Genomic DNA, 19,131 nt, shown 5'->3' with positions numbered 1-19,131 from the left:
GTGACCTCAAGCCCAGCTGCTTTCCGTGGGAACCTTCAACAGGGCTGGATGAGGGAGTTACCTTTCTGCCCTGAAAAAGGCTGTAAGAATTTGCTTTTGATTTGGTTTTAGGTCTGTTCCTTGAACTCAGACCAGGGACTCCTTCTGTATGTTTTCATTAACCTCTGTCCTTCTGTCTCCTCTTGGAGCTGCTGCCCTTCTGCACACGTGAGCACTGATTGTCTTAGTAAGTGGAGGACAGAGTCTGGCAGGCCTGGGGCCAGTGGTCAAGGTTATATAAAAGACACCTCCGAAGATTATCTAGACCAACCTCCCTGCTAAAGCAGGGGCACCCAGGTTGTCCAGGATCATGTCCAAGCAGGTTTGGAATCTCTCCAGAGAAGGAGACTCCACAACCTCTCTGGGCAGCCTGCTCCAGTGCTCTGTCAAGATCCATTCATCCATCTCATCTGTCCTGGAGAGCTTGAGGAAATAGTCTGTCCTCCTGAGCCATGATGTGGTGGGATCCACAGAACCATGTTGTTGCTAGAAAGTGATGGTCCTTTCTATTGAGAGCAAAACCCAGCGTTGCCTCTTTTCTTTCAGCAGCAGTAATACTGTTTTCCTCAAAATGTCAATATTTTTCTTAGGAAAACTTGCAATTTTCAACAAGGAAACCTTTAGCTGGAGCCTTTTCAGACATTTCAAAATCTTATATTTTTATTTACTTGTCTACCAGAGCATAGCCAGGGATTGTACTCAGCTGAGGAGGATGATGAAGGATAGGGGAATCTTCCAGAAACACAGCATTGAATAATGCTGAAGAAGTAACACATGACAGGATAATCCCTGCATTTATACCATGGACTCAGCCTACCATTGTTTTTTGTTAACACCAAGCACCACAGTGAGCTGATGCTGTTATAGTCTCAGACTTGCAGGACTGTAGAATTATTTTAGTCAGACCATTAAGATCATTGTATCTCATCAGGTGGAGGAAGATTCTCTTCCCTCTTTACTCTGCCCTAGTGAGGCTACATATGGAGTATTGTATCCAGTTCAGGGCTTTTCAATTTAAGAGAGGCAGGGGAAAGTTTTGGGGAGGCTGTGATGATGCTGAGGGGCCTTGTGCATCTCTCTGAGGAGGAGAGGCTGAGAGACCTGGGACTACTAAGCCTGCGTAAGAGCTGCCCCAGAGGGAATCTGATCAATGCTCCCCTTTCTGGGAGATAAGAGGATGGGGCCAGACTCTTGTCAGTGGAGCCCAGTGACAGGACAAGGGGCAGTAGGCATGAAGTGGAACTTAAGAGGTTCCATCTAAAGATGAGGAAAATCTTGTTTGATGTGAGGGTGCTGGATGCCTGGAACAGGCTGCCCAGAGTGATTGTGGAGGCTCTTTCCCTGGAGAGCTTCCAACCCCACCTGGCCATTGTGGTGCTGGGCAAGCTGCTGTGGGTGCCTCTGCTTTAGCAAGAGGGTTGGGCTAGATGGTCTCCAGAGGTCTCTTATAACATCTACCATTCTGTGATTCTGTGAAGTCCACTCCTAGGTCACCATGAAACCACGTCCCTCAGCATCCCATCTACACGTGATGAAGACCATGATTTTGTATTTCTGGTGGTTTACTGGAGAGTGGTAGCAAGCAGCAGTGAGAGGAGCTGGTGGGACACTGAGCTGGGCTTTGAAAAGCTGCTGTTTGCATGCAAATGCTGAATGTGTGGGGAATTTGCTGAAGCTGCATGCTCGGGTCAACAGCCAGACTGCACGTGGCAGGTGGCGTGGTCCATCCCTCTGTTTGTGTGGGCAGCTGCAGGGGCAGGACTGTGGTGAATGGAGATGACGTGTGCTCACAGGGGCTGGAGGGCAGAGCTCATGGATGTGCATTTAAACTGTCTGCCTGTGATATCTGCTTCACCAGGTCTCTGATCTCTCTGGGTATTGGCATCTTTCTCGTCACCGTGTCTCTCAGTCATTTTTTTCTAGGGGCTTCATTAATGTTTAGCAGTTCTGTCCCACTTTGCTGTGAAAATGATTATCTGGAACTGAGGGTTGGGCCAATGGGAGCTTCATGTTGTAGCTGCTGGTGGCTGTGAGTGCAGCCATGGAGGAACTGATAGCAGGTCACTTCTTTTCTTAATCACATGTGACTTTGAGTTTTTTTTGGTCCTGGACCTGAGAATTGGCTTTTTAGAGTCACAGAATGCTTTTGATTGACAGAGATCTCTAAAGGTCACAAGCCCCTCTGCAGTCAGCAGGGACATCTGCAACTACTGCAGAATGCTCAAAGGCCCAAACAATCTCTCCTGGAATGGTTCCAGGGATGGGGCATCCATCAACCACCTCTCTGGCCAGTCTGGGACAGGCTATCACCATCCTCAGTGTCAAACATTTCTTCCTTCACTCTGAATTTTTCTCTTCTGGTTTAAACCACCACTTCTTGTCCTGCCACAAGAGGCACTGAGACCAAATCCGTTCCCAGCGTTCTCCTAGAACTCCTTTAGAGTGTTATTAAGGTGTGGTGCCATCCTGTGAGTGCTTTACAAACACACTGCAGTGCAGTTTGACTTGGGCCACTAACGTGCTCCTTGCTTTGAGAATCGAGACAGAAACCAGTTGTAAACACAGGTCATTGGAGCCTGACCTGTTAAGGATGTTTTGGAATGACCACAGTGACTCACAGCTTAATGACAAGTGGCATGAGCTTTTGGCCTTGTTACCACCTTTGTGGAGCCTGCCTGGAGTCAAGGTACCTCATTACAGACTTACAGGACTTAAAAATGGCTTCAAATAATGCTGGGGACAGACTTGTTCTCAGGGCCTGTTGTGACAGGACAAGGGGTGATGGTTCAAACTAAAAGACAGAAGTTCAGAGTGGAAGGAAGGAAGAAATGTTTGACACACTGAGGGTGGTCCAGAGAGATGGTTGATGCCACATCCCTGGAACCATTCCAGGTGAGGTTGCTTGTGCCTTTGAACATTCTGCAGTAGTTGCAGACATCCCTGCTGACTGGACTGGATGACCTTCAGAGGAGTCTTCTTACACAAATCATAGGCTAATAGAATGGTGGGGGTTGGAAGTGAGCTCTGGAGATCAGTCAGTCCAACCCCCTTGCCAAAGTGTAAGGGCCACCTAGGCAGGTCACATATGAGTGTATAATTCTCTCTGCCAAAAAGGAGATTGTAGCAAGGTTGGTGATGGTTTGTTCTCCCAAGTAGCAAGTGACAGGAGGGGAGAGAACAACATTAAGTTGCACCAGGGGGGAGCCTGGGCATTAGGAAATATTGCTTCACTGAAAGGGTTGTCATGCTCTGGACCAGGCTGCTCAGGGCAGTGGTGGAGTCTCCATCCCTGGAGGGATTTAAAGGATGTGTTGACGTGCTGAGGGACATGGTTTATCAGACTTGGAAGCAGACAATGCAATGCTGTGATTCTAAGATCTCCTCTCAATCTTTTCTTTTCCAGACTAAACAGCTCCAGGTCTCTCAGCCTTTCCTCATGAGACAGATGTTCTAGTCCCTTCATTATCCTCATAGCCTCCATTGGGCACTCACTGGTACCTCTCTGCCCCTTGAAGTGGGGAGCCCAGAGCTAGAGAGAAAACTCCAGTTCCAATACTCACCATGGCACAGTAGAGGGGAAGGAGAACCTCTCTTGGCCTGATGGCCATGCTCTTCTTAATGCACCCCAGAATGCTATTGGTCTTCCTGGCCATGATCACGCTATGATTCTTTGATCTTAATGCTTGGAGCATCTTCAGGAGCTCAAGGGGACATCATCTAGGAGGACCAGGAGTTGCAGCTTCATTTAAGTGAGACTATCCAAGCATGGCCTAGAAGCCTGCACCCATCTTTGCCTTCACACTGCATTGCTGCAGTGTCCCCTAATGGATGGGATTAGTGTCAGACCTTTCCCTCCTGTGCTCAGTGGTGGAGCACCAAGGAGCCTATGCAGGAAAGCTTAGTGAAAATGCTTGTGCAGCCTCTGCTTACACCATGGGTTAGGAGGTGTCAGCACCAACACTCTCCACTCACATCCACACAGATTTCCAGACAAGGGTGGGAAGGTATTTGCCAGGCACTTTATTTCAGATCCCTAGGAGTGACTTTTCAGAAGCCCTGTCCTGAGCTAAAGTTGGGCAACAATTTTAGGATGTGACTTGTTGGACTGGGAACCCATTTCATCTTAAATTCTGGCATTTAGTATCTTTGTTGCTGATTTGTCTCAGAGTTAACTGGAACTTATTACTTGTTCCTAGTTTTCCTCCATAAGCTCAAATACTTTATTCTTAGGAAATTCTCTTGTAGAAAAAACTCATTGACAGGTCCTCAACATTTCCCATGTCCATAGGAAATGGAAAGAGAAATGGATCTGTCTGCAAGAAGTATCTCTTCTTTGTGTGAAAGCTAGGGAGACCTGAACATGTATTTTCAGTCGGCTGCATGAGGATGTTTCTGTATATTTAGAGAATTAAATTCCCTCTTTGATGGGAGAAAGTTTTGCTTTCATTTGCCTGAAATAAAAAGCTCTGCTTTCAAAACTCATCAGGAGAATTCTGTAGTTCAGAGAATAGTAGAGTTACAGAATGGTTTGGATTGGAAGGGACCTTAAAAGCTCATCTGGTCCAACCCCACTGCAGTCAGCAGGGACATCTGCAACTAGAGCAGATGGCTCAGAGTCATGTTGAGGAATTGTTCCAGGGATGGGGCAGCAACCAGCATCTCTGGGCAACCTGGGACAGGCTCTCACCATGCTCAGTCTAAAACATTCCTTCCTTCTCTCCACTCTGAATCTCCCTCTTTTAGTTTCAAACAATCACTCCTTGTCCTATCACAACAGGCCTTGACAAAAAAAATGTGTGCCCATCTTTCTTATCAACCCCTTTTGAGTCTGAAAGTCCACCAGAAGGTTTCCCTAGAGCCTTCTCGTCTTCAGCCTGAAGACCAGCTCTCTCAGCCTGGCCTTCCAGCAGAGTCCTTCCAGCCCTGCCAGCATTGCTGTGGCCTCCTCTGGCCTCGCTCAAACAGGTCCCTGTCTGCTGTGCTGAGGGCTCCAGAGCTGGCCCCAGCACTGCAAGGGGGGGTCTCAACAGAGCACGGCAGAGGGGCACAATCTCCTCCCTGACCCTGCTGCCCACACTGCTGGGGATCAGCTCAGGACAAGGCTGGCTCTAGGCTGGCAATGCTAGGTATCAACTTATGTCTAGCTCTGCACCCCACAGCACCCCTAAGTCCTTCTCCACAGGGCTACTCTTCAGCCCTTCATCCCCAGCCTGGATTGACACCAGGCATTGCCCTGATCCGTGTGCAGAGCCTTGTACTTGGCGTTATTGGACCTGATGAGTTTCACCTGGGCCCATCTCTTGAGCTTGTTCAAATTTGTTTCCAGGCAGAGACTTGCTGACTTGCAAACCTCTGGGAGTTAAAATTGTAATCTATAGACTGCTTGGAGCAGACAAAATGGAGCAGCGTGGCAGTGCTTGGCGTATCTGCTGTCTGCAATGGTGGCTGTGCTGGGAATGGCTGTGAAGTGTAGGCTGCGCCAAGGATGCGTGTCCTGCTTGTTGGGTAAATACTGATCACCTGTTGGTCTGATTGAGATCTGGGACCTCATTCAGAAATGGTCAAAGTTTAGGAGTTTTTAAAGATAATAATTAGCAATAATTGAAAATAATAAAATTTGGAGTTACAGGATGGGGAATGTCTGGAAGCCACTTTCTCCAGCATGTCTCAACAGAGTGGGGCCACTGTGGACTGACATAAATACTCTGAACATGTGTAAGATAAGGACTAATCTGAGAAAGTGTCAGGTATGCATTTATGTGTCCATCTCAGATGAATCTGAGTCAACTCTGGTTTCTTGAGTGGTCTTGAATGGCAAAACCCAACCTGCTTTACTTCTTCGCCTGTAATAGGTGGAGAGAGCAGCCCTCTGGCTGCAGGGGGCACACATGTATGCTGATGACTCTTCAGAGTCCAAGAAGGATGAGTGTGATGTGTTTGTTCACATGATTTTGGGTCATCATTTTGTTTCTCAGGGGAAGGAACCTTCAATTCAGTGTTGATGGGATGTGTACCACAGTAACTATGCACGCTCACTTGCTGATGTGCATAGCAGAGGTAGCATGATGTGGAGTTCTGATGTCCTCTGCCTGTTGTTAGAGCAAGGAGAAGTCTTGCCACTGTGACTCCTTGCAGAAGCCTGAAGGCTTTCTGTGTACTTACTGGTGACAGCAGGTTCTGGTAGCTGCTGGTGAATATTATCTCTGCCCTTGGAGATATTTGAAAGCCATCTGGATGCAGTCTTGGGCACCTGTTTGTAGGTGGCACTACTTGAGCAGGAGAGCTGGACTAGATGAGATTCAGAGGTCACTTTCCACCTCAACTGATCTGTGGTTCTGAACCTGAGTGTCTTCATGGCTCAGATGTCAACCTACCTGCCAACCAACCTGCCTTGGTAGTCTTGGAGATTGTGGATGGTGGGGTAGGAGGACATGGCTGGAGTCAGAGATGAGCCTGTGTGTTGTCTGCTCCGTGTTGTCCACAGCTTTCTGTCCCAAAGGCTGCAACTGTGTCACTCCTTGCCCTCCGGTGTGGTGAGGGGACTCTGTGCTGCAGTGAGCAGGGATTCACATGAGAGTGGAGGAGCTTATGTGCAGAGCCAGGACACCTCTGTGGCTGGTGGTGGGAGAGGTAGCACCACAGTCCAGACAACTCTGTGTGCCTTCCAACGAGTAACCACCTTTCTCTCCCTCCTAGAATGGCAACAAGGAGAGCTCCCTTGACATGCTGGGCACAGACATCTGGGCTGCCAACACCTTTGACTCCTTCAGGTAAGCTGTTTTCAAAATGCTTCCAGAGATGGATTGTACCTTCTCTTGGCCTTTGCCCATGTGTCCATCCTGCCAGTACTCAGGCACCAGTGAGTACCCTGCTGACACTCACACTGCTTCTCCTGGTGTAGCCCATGGCACTGAGCATAATCAATCTGCATGCGTAGGAGGGGCTGCTGCATGGGTTTGCAGTCCAGACATCTGAAACCTGTGTGGATATTGCACAAGTCATGATTTGAACAGGTCACATCGTGTTCCAACGACTTCCTTTCCAGTGGAAAGGAGAGTGAGGGGGTATCTACATTCAAACTGAAGTTTGAATTGCTCTTCTTACAAAAATAATCTTCACAAGGAAATGTAAAGACAAATGTGCATTTTTGTTGGCCTCTTCTCTGAGGAATAAACATAACTGTTTCTGTTCTGCACCAGTGCTCTCGGTCAGAGCTAGGTATGCAATACTTTAGCCCTCACAGACATCTCTTGTGACCCAGTGAGACTTTTACCTCGTCCAAGTTTCATAAACAGACACTGTAGGGACCTTTACAATTTGGGCTAAGGTTTGGTAAGTCTTAACTGGCTTTTACAAGTGCTTTAGTACTGAATACCCCTTACTAAGCAATCACAGTCCTTCTCTGGAGACTTTCAGAGCCAACCTGGGCATGTTCCTATGTGGCCTGCCTTAGGTGATCCTGCTTTGGCAGGGGGGCTGGACCCAGTGATCCCCAGAGGTCACTTCCAACCCTTGACATTCTGTGATTCTGGTTCTGTGATATGATGCTTACTTGTAATCATCTGAGAGCTGCATGGGCAAGACTTGAGCCATTTCTGAGCTGCTGGTATAGATTCCTATCCATTGTTGGTTATACAGGTGAGAAATGATGAGATTGATACCAAAGGTCTAAAAGCAATCAAAAGGGACTTGAAGGCACTGGGAAAAGCAGTTGAGGGATCAGGGGCACAGGTAATCTTTTCATCTGTACTCTTAGTTGCAGGTTGGAATGCTGAGAGGAACAGGAAATCATGTCTGATTAAGGAGTGGCTCAGAGGCTGGTGCCATCAACAAAATTCTGGGTTATTTGATATTGGGGAACTTTATATGGCCTCAGGTCTGCTAGTGACAGATGGGGTACAACTATCTCAGAGGGGGAGGAAGATCCTGGCACATGAGCTGGCTGGGCTTGTTGAAAGGGCTTTAAACTAGGCTGGAAGGCAGTGGGGGAGTGCGTGGTTAAACACAACAGTACTAGAGACAAACCGAAGGAGGCTGAGGGTGCTAGGCCAGAGACAGGAGTAAAAGCAGCAGCCCAGCTGAAGTGCATGGTGATAGGTTGGACTGGATGATCTTGGAGGTCTCTTCCAACCTGGTTGATTCTATGATTCTAAGTATGGGTAACAAACTAGAGGAGCTGGAGGCCTTGGTGCAAGAGGAAAACTACAATGTTGTCACCCTCACAGAAACGTGGTGGGATGGCTCACACAATTGGAGTGCTGTAATCAATGGCTGCAGACTCTTCAGGAGAGACAGGCAAGGGAGAAGGGGTGGAGGAGTGGCTCTGTATATTAGGGATGCTCTGGATGTCAGGGAAGTAGAGATTAAGGATGATCAGGTTGAGTCCCTATGGGTGAGAATTAAGGGGAAGGCCAAAAGGGCTGACATCCTGGTTGGAGTCTGTTATAGACCACCCAACCAGGAAGAAGAGGTTGATTAATCATTCTTTAAGCAGCTGGAGACTGCCTCAAGATCACCTGCCCTTGTTCTTGTGGGTGACTTTAACTTGCCAGACATCTGCTGAGACTTAAACACTGCAGAGAAGAGGCAATATAGAAGGTTCTTAAAGTGTGTGGAGGACAACTTCTTATCCCAGCTGTTAAGTGAGCCTACCAGGGGTGCAGCCCTGCTTGACCTGCTGCTCACAAATAGAGAGGGGCTGATGGGAGATGTGGTGGTTGGAGACTGCCTGGGGTCCAGTGACCATGAAATTATGGAGTTTTCAAGATACCATGAAACCAGGAGGGGCATCAAGAGAACCTCCACACTGGACTTCCAAAGGGCAGACTTTGGCCTATTTAAGGAACTAACTCAGAAAGTTCCTTGGGAAACAGCCCTTAAAAACAAAGGGGTCCAGGAAGGTTGGACCTGCTTCAAGAAAGAACTCCTGAAGGCATGGGAGCAGACTGCCCCAGTGTGCCTGAAGATGAGTTGCGGAGGGAGACAGCCAGACTGGATAGGCATGGAGCTTCTGAATGCATAAAGGAAATAAAAGAGAGTGTATCCCTTTGGGAAAAAGGGGAGGTATCCCAGGAAAAGTTTAAGAATGTTGCTAGATCTTATAGGAAAAAAAATATAGAGGCAAAAGCCCATTTAGAACTTAGGCTGGACACAGCTGTTAAAGAGAATTAAAAAATGTTTCTGTAAGTATATTAATGTCAAGAGAAAGGGGCAAGGACAACCTCCAGTCCTTACTAGATAGATGCAGAGGGGAATATAGTAACAAAGGATGAGGAAAAGGCAGAAGTGCTTAACACCTTCTTTGCCTCAATTTTCAATCGTGGGACAGGTTGTCTCCAGGACATCTGGCCTCCTGAGCTGGCAGATGGAGTCAGGAGCCAGTATAGTCCCCCTGTATTCCAGGAGGAAGAAGTAAGGGACCTGCTGAGCCACTTGGATCCTCACAAGTCCATGGGACCAGATGGGATCCATCCTAGGGTGCTGAGAGAGCTGGCAGATGAGCTGACCAAGCCACTCTCCATCATTTATCAACAGTCCTGGCTCACTGAAGAGATCCCCAAAGACTGGAAGCTGCCAATGTGATGCCCATCCACAAGAAGGGCTGGAAGGAGGAACCAGAAAACTACAGACCTGTCAGCCTGACCTCAGTGCCAGGCAAGGTCATGGAACAGGTCATCTTGGGTGCCATCACAAAGCACCTACAGGCTGGCCCAGACAGCATGGGTTTAGGAAGGGCAGGGCCTGCCTGATTATCCTGATCTCCTTTTATGATCAGGTTACCCACCTGGTGAATGTGGGGAAGGCTGTGGATGTAGTTTACCTGGACTTCATCAAAGCCTTTGACACTGTCTGCCACAAGAATCTCCTGGCAAAGCTGGCAGCTCATGGCTTGGAAAGATTCACTCTGGTACAGGTCAAGAACTGGTTGAAGGGCTGGGCCCAGAGAGTGGTGGTGAATGGTGCCACATCCAGTTGGCAGCTGTCACTAGTGGTGTTCCCCAAGGATCAGTGCTGGGCCCAGTCCTGTTCAATATCTTTATTAATGATCTAGACGAGGAGATTGAGTCCATCATCAGTAAGTCTGCTGATGACACCAAGCTAGGAGCAGGTGTGGCTCTGTTGGAGAGTAGGAGAGCCCTGCAGAGGGACCTGGACAGGTTGGATGGGTGGACAGAGGCCAGCAGTGTGCCCAGGTGGCCAAGAGAGCCAATGGCATCCTGGCCTGTATCAGGAACAGTGTGGCCAGTAGGACAAGGGAGGTTATTCTTACCCTGTCCTCAGCACTGGTCAGGCCACACCTTGAGTACTGTGTCCAGTTCTGAGCCCCCTCAATTCAAGAGAGATGTTGAGGTGCTGGAGTGTGTCCAGAGAAGGGCAACAAAGCTGGTGAGGGACCTGGAACACAAACCCTGTGAGGAGAGGCTGAGGGAGCTGGGGGTTGTTTAGCCTGGAGAAGAGGAGGCTCAGGGGTGACCTCATTGCTGTCTACAACTACCTGAAGGGAAGTTGTAGCCAGGTGGGGGTTGGTCTCTTCACCCAGGCAAGCAGCAACAGAATGAGGGAACACAGTCTCAAATTGTGCTGGGGGAAGTATAGGCTGGATGTTAGGAGGAAGTTCTTCAATCTCTCTGCAAAGAACTAGATGAGCAAGAAAAGCCTGGATGAGGCACTTAGTGCCATGGTGTAGTTGATCATATCGGGGTGGGTGATAGGTTGGACTGGATGGTCTTGGAAATGTCTTCCAACCTGGTTGATTCTATGCTGCTCCAGGATTTTACTCTTCCATTAACTAGAGGTGCAGTCACATGGTGGCTTTGCATTTGCTGGGAAGAACTCTTCAGCTGTTGCTTCAGCTGTTGTGGTTTGAGCTCAGCCAGCTGACAGCAAAGCACCAGGGAGCAGCTCACTCATTCCTACCCAACTGTGGTGGAATGGGGAGGAAAAAAATAGAGCAAAACAAAAAAATATAAACAAAAAAAAAAATAACAAGGCTTGAGGGTCAAGAAAAAAAGACAGGAAGGGCTCTCTCACCAGTTATGGTTATGGGCAAAAGACAGACTCACATTTGGGACTTAAAATTAGTTTCATGTATGCAAAAACACTGCCAGTTGGCTAACTGAATCACAGTAGGATAGTGATAAATGCAACTTGGTCTTAAAGGCACCTTCCCTCCATCCCTGCCTTCCTTCTGGGTTTTCCTCACCAACAGCACAGAGGGGCAGAGAATGGGGGTTGTGGTCAGTCCCAGTTAATTCCATGTTGTTCCTACCAACTCTTCCTTGGGGCAGAAACTCCTCACAGTCCTCACCTTCTACAGCATGGTGTCCCTCCCATGGGGGAAAGTCATTTACTAAGTTCTCCAGGTAGCATAGGTCCCTTCTGGGCTGTTGTCCTCCTAGCAATGGATTTCTTCAGGGCAGGCTTCCTTCATGTTGATGACTTCTTTACGATCAGTCCTCTACTCCAGCATGGGTTCCTCCACAGGCTGCAGATGGGATTCTGCTCCCCACCATTGATCTCTCAGGACTGATGGAGCAGAGGAAAGGTTAGAGGAGGCCTGCATCCACATGTTCTGCAGTGGAGAGTGGTGTGTTCCAGAAGTATCAGCTTTCCTTACCTACAGGCTCTGAAAATGCCAAATGCTGTTCATCTGAGTGGTGTTTATATTAGTGATGGACTTCCTTTCTTTCTTTGTCTCTCCCTGTTTTTCTTTCCTAGTGGTGCAACGTGGGACTTGCAGCCTGAAAAACTAGATTTCACCCAATTTCAGAGAAAGCTCCGAAACACGTCCAAACACCCCTTGCCTCACATAGACAGAGAAGGGTGAGTGCCATTCATGCTAGATGGTCTTCTCCAGCAGGGTCTCTAACTACTCTCTTGTTGTAGGAATGCTAATTTGATGGTGTGGCTCACGTGGAGGACAGGGGGAAGAGGTGGTGAACCAGTATAAGGTTTGAGAATGCCACAGTCAGTCTGCCTGGCTATTACATCATCCAGATCCAGGCTAGAGCAGAGCTGCTCACTCTGTTTTGCATTTCTTGGTAGAGTTTGGTCTATAAAGCATGCTGGACCCAAGTCTTCCAGATTCAAGTTAAGATCCAACAAGATCCAAGTTAACTTTACAGGTCAGGTTGGATGAGGCCTGATTTGAGCAACCTGATAGAGTTGATGATGCACCAGGCTATGGTAGGGGAATTGAGCTAGAGATGGCCTCCAAAGCTTCCTTCCAGCCCAAAGCAGTCTATGATTCCATAATTCAAGTCTCATAAACATCTCTGAATATTGTAGGAGAGGTCCTGGCTTAGTGCTTATTGTGGTTACAATTCCCACAAGTGACAGGGCTTCCACTGTTCTCCCCAGCAAGACTTCAGGGAAGGTGGGAGCATCAGTGTGATCCAAATAGTAAGCAGCCCTTTTTGGTGGTGACAGCCTCCAGGGACATCCGTGGTATTGTTGGGTTCCCCTTTGGTTGGTTGTTGGTCATGCTGTCTGGCACCAAGAGGATGATGTGTGTGGCTCAGAGGGACACCACTGTTTCTGTGCAGATTCCTTGCATATTGAGAAACAATCACAGTTTAGGATTTCCTCTCTCTTTCATACAAGGCACAGAGGAAGGGAACAAATCAGAATGAGTTTCAGAGATATGTTCAGAAGATTGCAGATGAAGATTTGTAGGCTGCCCAGAGAGATTATGGAGTCTTCTCTGAAGAGATTCCAAACCTGCTTGGACTTTGCAATCCAGAGCAACCTGCTCTGGGTGTCCCAGCTTTAGCAAGGGGCATTGGACTAGGTGATCTCCAGAGGTCCGTTACAATCCCCATCATGCTGGAATTCCCTGACTTCTCATTGACACTTTGTGTACAGGGATGGAAATTCTCTCACAGAAGTTTTTTTCCATTGCTCAGTTAGTTCAGCATCAGCAAGTAGCTCCTGTGCTGTGTGGTGACAGAAAGACTCACATGACTGTGCAAGGCTTTTTGTTCTGCATTGCAAGTGTTTACTGCAGGTTTATGGACAGCAGATTTCAGATAATTTTGAACAATGTGACAGGAAATTTTTAAGTCACTAAGTGCCTCTAGCCCATCTTTACTCCTCTTCTGCTGGTGGTTTTGAAAAATGAGATGAAGGCTCCTCTGTAAAAATGGTATACCACAGCCATAAAATCATAGAATAATTTTGGTTGGAAAACACCAGTATTTGAGATGTGGCCTCACTAGTGCCAGGCAGAAAAGGACACTCTAGTGGAGGAGTTACTTCTGGCCATGTTGCATTTGATTTCAGCCAGGCTGCTGGTGATCTTCCTGGCCAGCGGGGCACACAGTGGCTCATCTTCTGCTAGCTGTCAAACAGCACCCCAGGTCTTCTACTGGGCAGTTTCCAGCCACTCTGCCATGAGCTTGGAGCATTCATAGGGTTGCTGTGACTCAAGTGCAGAGCTTAGCACTTGGCCTTGTTGAACCTCATCCCATTGGCTTTGGCCAATCCATTCAGCCTGTGTGTGTCCCTTTGCAGCGCCTCCCTGCTCTCAAGCAGATCAACATTCCTGCCCACCTTGGTGTCATCTGCATACTTAATGAGGGTGTCCTTAGTGCCCTCGCCCAGATCACAGATAAAGATGTTGAAGAGAAGTGTCCCCAGCACTGAGCCCTGGGGAGCACCACTGATGACCATCTGCCACCTGGATTTAACTCCATTCACAAATAGAGGAAGCACTGACAAAATTTGGTTTGTTTATTAACTGCTGAAGTGTGTTGTGCAATCTTGAATGCATCACTCTCCCATGCTAAATCTGTGCTGGTTGTGATGCAGCTGGCTGAACCTCTGAGAAAAACCTGCTAGCTAGGCATTTTCCATCTGCCCTGAGTGGAAGTTTAACCTTCTAGCTGTGCACTCAAAAAAATAATAGAAAAAGAAAGAAGAAAGCTGCTGTTCAAGATGCGTTCTCTACACTTTAAGCATCTAAGAGACCATTTTGTTCCTGATCATTGCCTGAGACTGGCAGTGTCCCTCCATTTGATTGACATCAAGTGTGTTTTGCATGGCAGAAGTGTTCTCCTCTAGAAGGACATCTGGAAGGTAGTGGGGTTTGTGGTATCCAAGTGAAATGCTTAAGCAAAACCAAAGAACTCTATCTCCTTTCTGACCTGAAATTGTCTGCTTGGTATTTCCAGCTGTCCTTTTGCTCTGCCAGTTCAAACAGTAGTTGATATTTTCTCTTCATTCAAGTATGTGCCAAGCCTGAGTATCGCTTTATTATTTGCTGTCCACTAAGAAATTTCTATAACACCTCTTTGAAACAGGACTGCTAGAGGTGTCTAGCATCCTGTAGTTCAGGCTCAGGCTGTGGGGGGAATCTGCCTTCATGCCCCTAATCACAAAATCACAGAATGTTAGGCATTGTAAGAGACCTCAAAAGGTCATCCAGTTCAACCCTCCTGCCGGATCAGGATCACCTAGGGGAAGCTGCATTGGAATATGTCCAGGCAGGTTTGGAAAGTCTCCAGATAAGGAGACTCCACAGCCTCTCTGATCAGCCTGTTCCACTGTTTTGTCACCCTCACAGTGAAAAATGTTTAACTTCTGTTCACATGGAATCTCCTCTGCTCCAGCTTGCTCCCACTTTCCCTCTTCCTGTCGTTAGACATCCTTGAGCAGAGCCTGACTCCATCCTCCTGAGACTGTCCTGCACATCTTTATCAGCAGGAATGAGGGCAGCCCTCAGGCTCCTCTGCTTCCAAGCAAGAGAGCCCCAGTTCCCTCAGCCTGTCCTCACAGGGAGATGTTCCACTGCCTTCAGCAGCTTTGTGGCTCTGCACTGGACTCTTTCAAATAGTTCCCTGAGGTCCTTGAATTAAGAGGCCGAGAACTGGACACAGTATTCCACATGCAGCCTCAGCAGGGCAGAGTAGAGGGGAAAGACAACCTCTCTTGACCTACTAACCCCAGTCCTTCTAATACAGTCCAGGATGCCATTGTCCTCCTTGGCCACAAGGGCACATTGCTGGGTCATGGGCATCATTCTACCCACCAGGACCCCCAGACCCCTGTCCTCCGGGCTGCTCACTAGCAGGTCAATCCCTAATCCCTGCCTCCTCATCCTCATCAAAGGCTTTTATGACGCCACAGTTCAGCATCAGGCATTCACCCTGGGACAGATATTTTCCTGCAACTGATAATATTTGGTGCCTTCTCCACCTGCAAGTGGTATTACCTGTTTGCAGATGTTTAACTTGGATTTTCTCATGTATAGGTAGATAGAGACAGACAGACAGACACACACACACTCAAATGTAGATTAAAATATCTGTATTGTATTGTGTGATACTTTTTCTATATTTGACTTTGTAAATCACATCTGTAAGAGAAAGTCAGTTGTTCACAGAATTGTTAAGGTTAGAAAAGGCCTTAAGATCATCGAGTCATATCATTGACTCAACATCAACCCGTGGGCACTAAACCATCTCCTGAAGTAAAAAGATCAAAAACATCAAAACCCAAAATTTAGCATGAAATCTCACTTTAAATTAGCAGCATCCACATAAATCTGTGTGTGTTTTGCCTTAAAGCAGATGTTTCATGGAGTGTAGCTTGAGTGCTTATTATTTCCCATAATTCTGTCCTAATTAAATTGTTTCCATTCAGCTTGCTGGTTTTTGAGCCTGGATGAGATTTTTTTTTCTGTGTATTTCCTCTTGTTTTCCCTAATTCCACTAAGATTTGTTGTTTCCTGACTTCTGGGCACTGATTTCCTGGGTCTGTCACTGTCAGAATTTCTTTCTAATAAGTAATTTAACAGTATCTTGTCACTGATTGACCAAAAAATGCATTGTCATTCTTGCATAATACAAACAGATCCTCTGAATTGTTAGAGAATGCAGAGGGATGATGTTCATTGTCCATTTTTAATTCTCCTGTATCATTCTCTCTACAAAAAAGACATTGAGGTGCTGGAGTGCATCCAAATAAAAGCAACAAAGCTGATGATGGGTCTAGAACAAAGGTTTTATAAGGAGTGACTGAGGGACCCAGGGTTATTTACTCTGGAGAAGAGGAGGCTGAGGGGAGACCTTCTGGATCTCTACAACTCCCTTATGGGAAGTTGGAGTGAGATGGAGGTTGGGTTAATTTCTCAAGAAGCAAGTGACAGAATGGGAAGAAATGACCTCAGGTTGTGCCAGGGGAGGTTTAGCTTGGACAGGAGGAAAGATCTCATCACTGAAAGAGTGGTTAAGCATTGCAGCAGGCTATGATTACAAACTCTCCTGCTAGTAATTACCTTCAGACTGGTTTTGTTCCCTTCTTTTGGTAGAAGAAAATAGTTCAGCTGCCAGCTCTGTGCTTTGTCTGTCAGTGCTTGGCTTCTCACCCCAGGTGCTTTTTTTCCTTCAGATTGTGTGTTTGTATTGTTACTGATTGCTGTTTGCTCTCTGAGATTTGTGTTTGCGCTTCTGCATTGACACCTTTCCCAGCTGGGGAGCAGGAGCTCCTGTGGAGACCAACAAATGAGCAGTGCTTCAGAGGAAACATTTTTTTCATTACATTTTTGTGTCCCCATTGCTTTTTTTCTTCCAGGTGGGCTTTGCTTTTGATTAGTGTGGGCATTGAATCACCCAGTCGTACAATCTCAGAACTGCCTTTGCTTTTCTCACTGCTGCTGTTACCCAAAGTGTTGTTTGAATGCTGGGGTAGGTTGTGCAGGTGGGGAGGACTGAGAATAGCCTTTATATTGTATTGACAGCCTTGTGCTCATGTGGGAGTGTGTTGGAAACACATGGGGACCCTCTGTATTTTAGTGAGGGTCCTTTTCAGTAGGAACTGATCTTCCTCATATGCCGTAATAGGAAATAAACTTAGATTCCAGAGAGGTTTCATGTGGTTTTGTTTGTTTTCTTCTTGTCACAGGCTTGGAAAAGGGAAATACGAGGATGGTGATGGCATCAACTTGAATGACATAGAGAAAGTCCTTCCAGTGTGGCAGGTAGGTGATGAAGATGCAGTACAGTGGAGACCAGCAGCTCCTGACTTCACCTTTCCTTGGGAAACCCTCCCCAGAAGTGGGAAGGCTGCTGGAGTGGATGTGCTGAGATGTGGTCCTTTGATGTTTGTCCTCAGCGAGTCTTCTTGTGAGCTTGAGTGCTGGGCAAAGGCAGTTACCATGGAGACTTTGCTAGGAGGTGAAAGGATAAGGACAGTATCTATACACATGTATAAATACATGGGATCATATATTTCAGGAGAGGAGGTTCTGAAAAGCATCAGCCCTTCTGGCAAAGTGTTGGTAAGCTGCTACCAGGAAGCATGATGGTTTGCTGGCCTACATGTTTCCTCCATGGAGTGTGCCTATGTATAATTATATGCAGGGATCATCTACCTGTATGGTTTTCCAGACTGTTCCTTCTCCAGTTCTCTCTTAACTGCCTTCTCCAGATCTCTGTTTCCAGTCTAATTTTGGTTGAATGATCTTTGATGCTTGGATATTAGGGAAAAGGTGACATAGGAGTCCAACTGAAATGTCAATTTGTGTAACTTTGCCTGGAGCTGTTGAGTGTGTTGAGTTAGAAGGGACCTTTAAAGTTCACCCAGTCCAACCCCACTGCAGTCAGCAGGGACATCTGCAACTAGAGCAGGTTGCTCACAGCCCCAAACAACCTGACTTGGAATGTTGTCAGGGATAGGGCATCTCCTGCCTCTCTAGGCAACCTGAGACAGGCTCTTATAGTAAAACTTTCTTCCTCTCTAATATGAATCTCCTTGTTTGATTTCAAACCATCACCTCTTGTTCTGTCACAGCAGACCCTGAGAAAAAGTTGGCACTCAGCTTTTTTCTAGGTCCCTTGAAGCACTGGAAGGCCACCAAAAGGTCTCCCTGGAGCCTTCTCTTCTGCAAGCTAAACAAGTCCAACTCCCTCAGCTTGACCTCCCAGCAGAGCCCTTCCAGCCCTGCCAGCATTGCTGTGGCCTCCTCTGGCCCTGCTCCAACAGGTCCCTGTGTGTGCTGTGTTGAGGACTCCAGAGTTGTCCCCAGCACTGCAGGGGGGGGTCTCAGCAGAGCACAGCAGAAGGGCAGAATCCTCTCCCTGCTCTTGCTGCCCACACTGCTGGGGATCAGCCCAGTACAGGGCTGGCTCTGGGCTGGCAGTGCTCAGTTCTGGCTCATGTTCAACTTTGCACCCCTCACTACCCCCAAGTCCTTCTCCTCAAGGCTACTCTCCAGCCCTGCATCCCCCAGCCTGAATTGATGCAGTTAACTGTCCTGACCCATGTACAGGACCTTGGACTTGTCCTTATTGAATTACATGAGGTTCATATGGGCCTTCTTAAGCTTGTCCAGCTCTCTGGGTGGGTCCAGTCCCTCAGGCATGTCAACCACATCACTTTCATGAGTCACAGTCCCCAAAAGAACAGAGTCTCCAGGGCTGGGCAGGTTTCTCAGGATGCTCAGTGGGTTTCGTACTGAAGTCTGCTCTTTGCCACAGGAAGAAGGATGGAGACACCTGGTGCTGTGGTAAGGTTACTCTGCTCAGTGCTGAGCAGAGAGCTTGCTGAACTTCTGGCTCATGCATCATAGGAGGAAAAGCCTTACTCACATTGTAAACCATGTGGTAGTCTCCCTCACTGTTTCTTTTGGGTGAGCTTGCTGGCACCAAATATGTGTAGCAGTTAAAGAGTGGACAAATGCTACTGACTTTGACAGGCAGAAAGACTGCTTGCAGCTGCTTTCTGCTCAGTGTTTTCCATGCTTGGTATGTCTGGACTTCGGGTCACAGAGAAAAAACATCAGCTGATCCAGATCTTCAACAGAAGATTATTTTCCCTGGAGAATAATTGGAAATGAGAATTGAGCCATATTTGGTGAGAGGAGGTCTCTTTCTTTTCTAGGATATATCTTCTTCTCTAATCAACAGCTGTTGAATAAGCTGGCTGCTCCTGGTCTAGTCATCCCATCCTGTCCTAACATCAGGTTGAAACACAGATACACACAGAATCACAGACTGTAGGAGTTGGGGGGGACCTCTGTGGATTGTTCAGTCCAAAAGCCCTGCTAAAGCAGGGTCACTTGCTGCCTCTTGCCCAGGATCAGTCAAGGTTGGA

General features: G+C 47.5%; 1 protein-coding gene across 4 annotated transcripts in view; it reads left to right on the top strand.

The window, feature by feature from the left end:
* Positions 1–19,131, top strand: part of CTIF (cap binding complex dependent translation initiation factor) — a 210,071-nt gene that overhangs the window by 57,756 nt on the left and 133,184 nt on the right. For all 4 annotated transcript variants that reach the window (XM_064176803.1, XM_064176801.1, XM_064176804.1 and 1 more), the window contains 3 exons: positions 6,736–6,809; positions 11,758–11,862; positions 16,942–17,017. In XM_064176803.1, coding sequence (XP_064032873.1) covers positions 6,736–6,809; positions 11,758–11,862; positions 16,942–17,017 — 255 coding nt within the window. The remainder of the gene's footprint in view (positions 1–6,735; positions 6,810–11,757; positions 11,863–16,941; positions 17,018–19,131) is intronic.

Source organism: Pogoniulus pusillus, chromosome Z, assembly GCF_015220805.1.
Source record: "Pogoniulus pusillus isolate bPogPus1 chromosome Z, bPogPus1.pri, whole genome shotgun sequence".
NCBI lineage: Eukaryota > Metazoa > Chordata > Aves > Piciformes > Lybiidae > Pogoniulus > Pogoniulus pusillus.
This window is presented reverse-complemented; position numbering and strand designations above follow the sequence as displayed.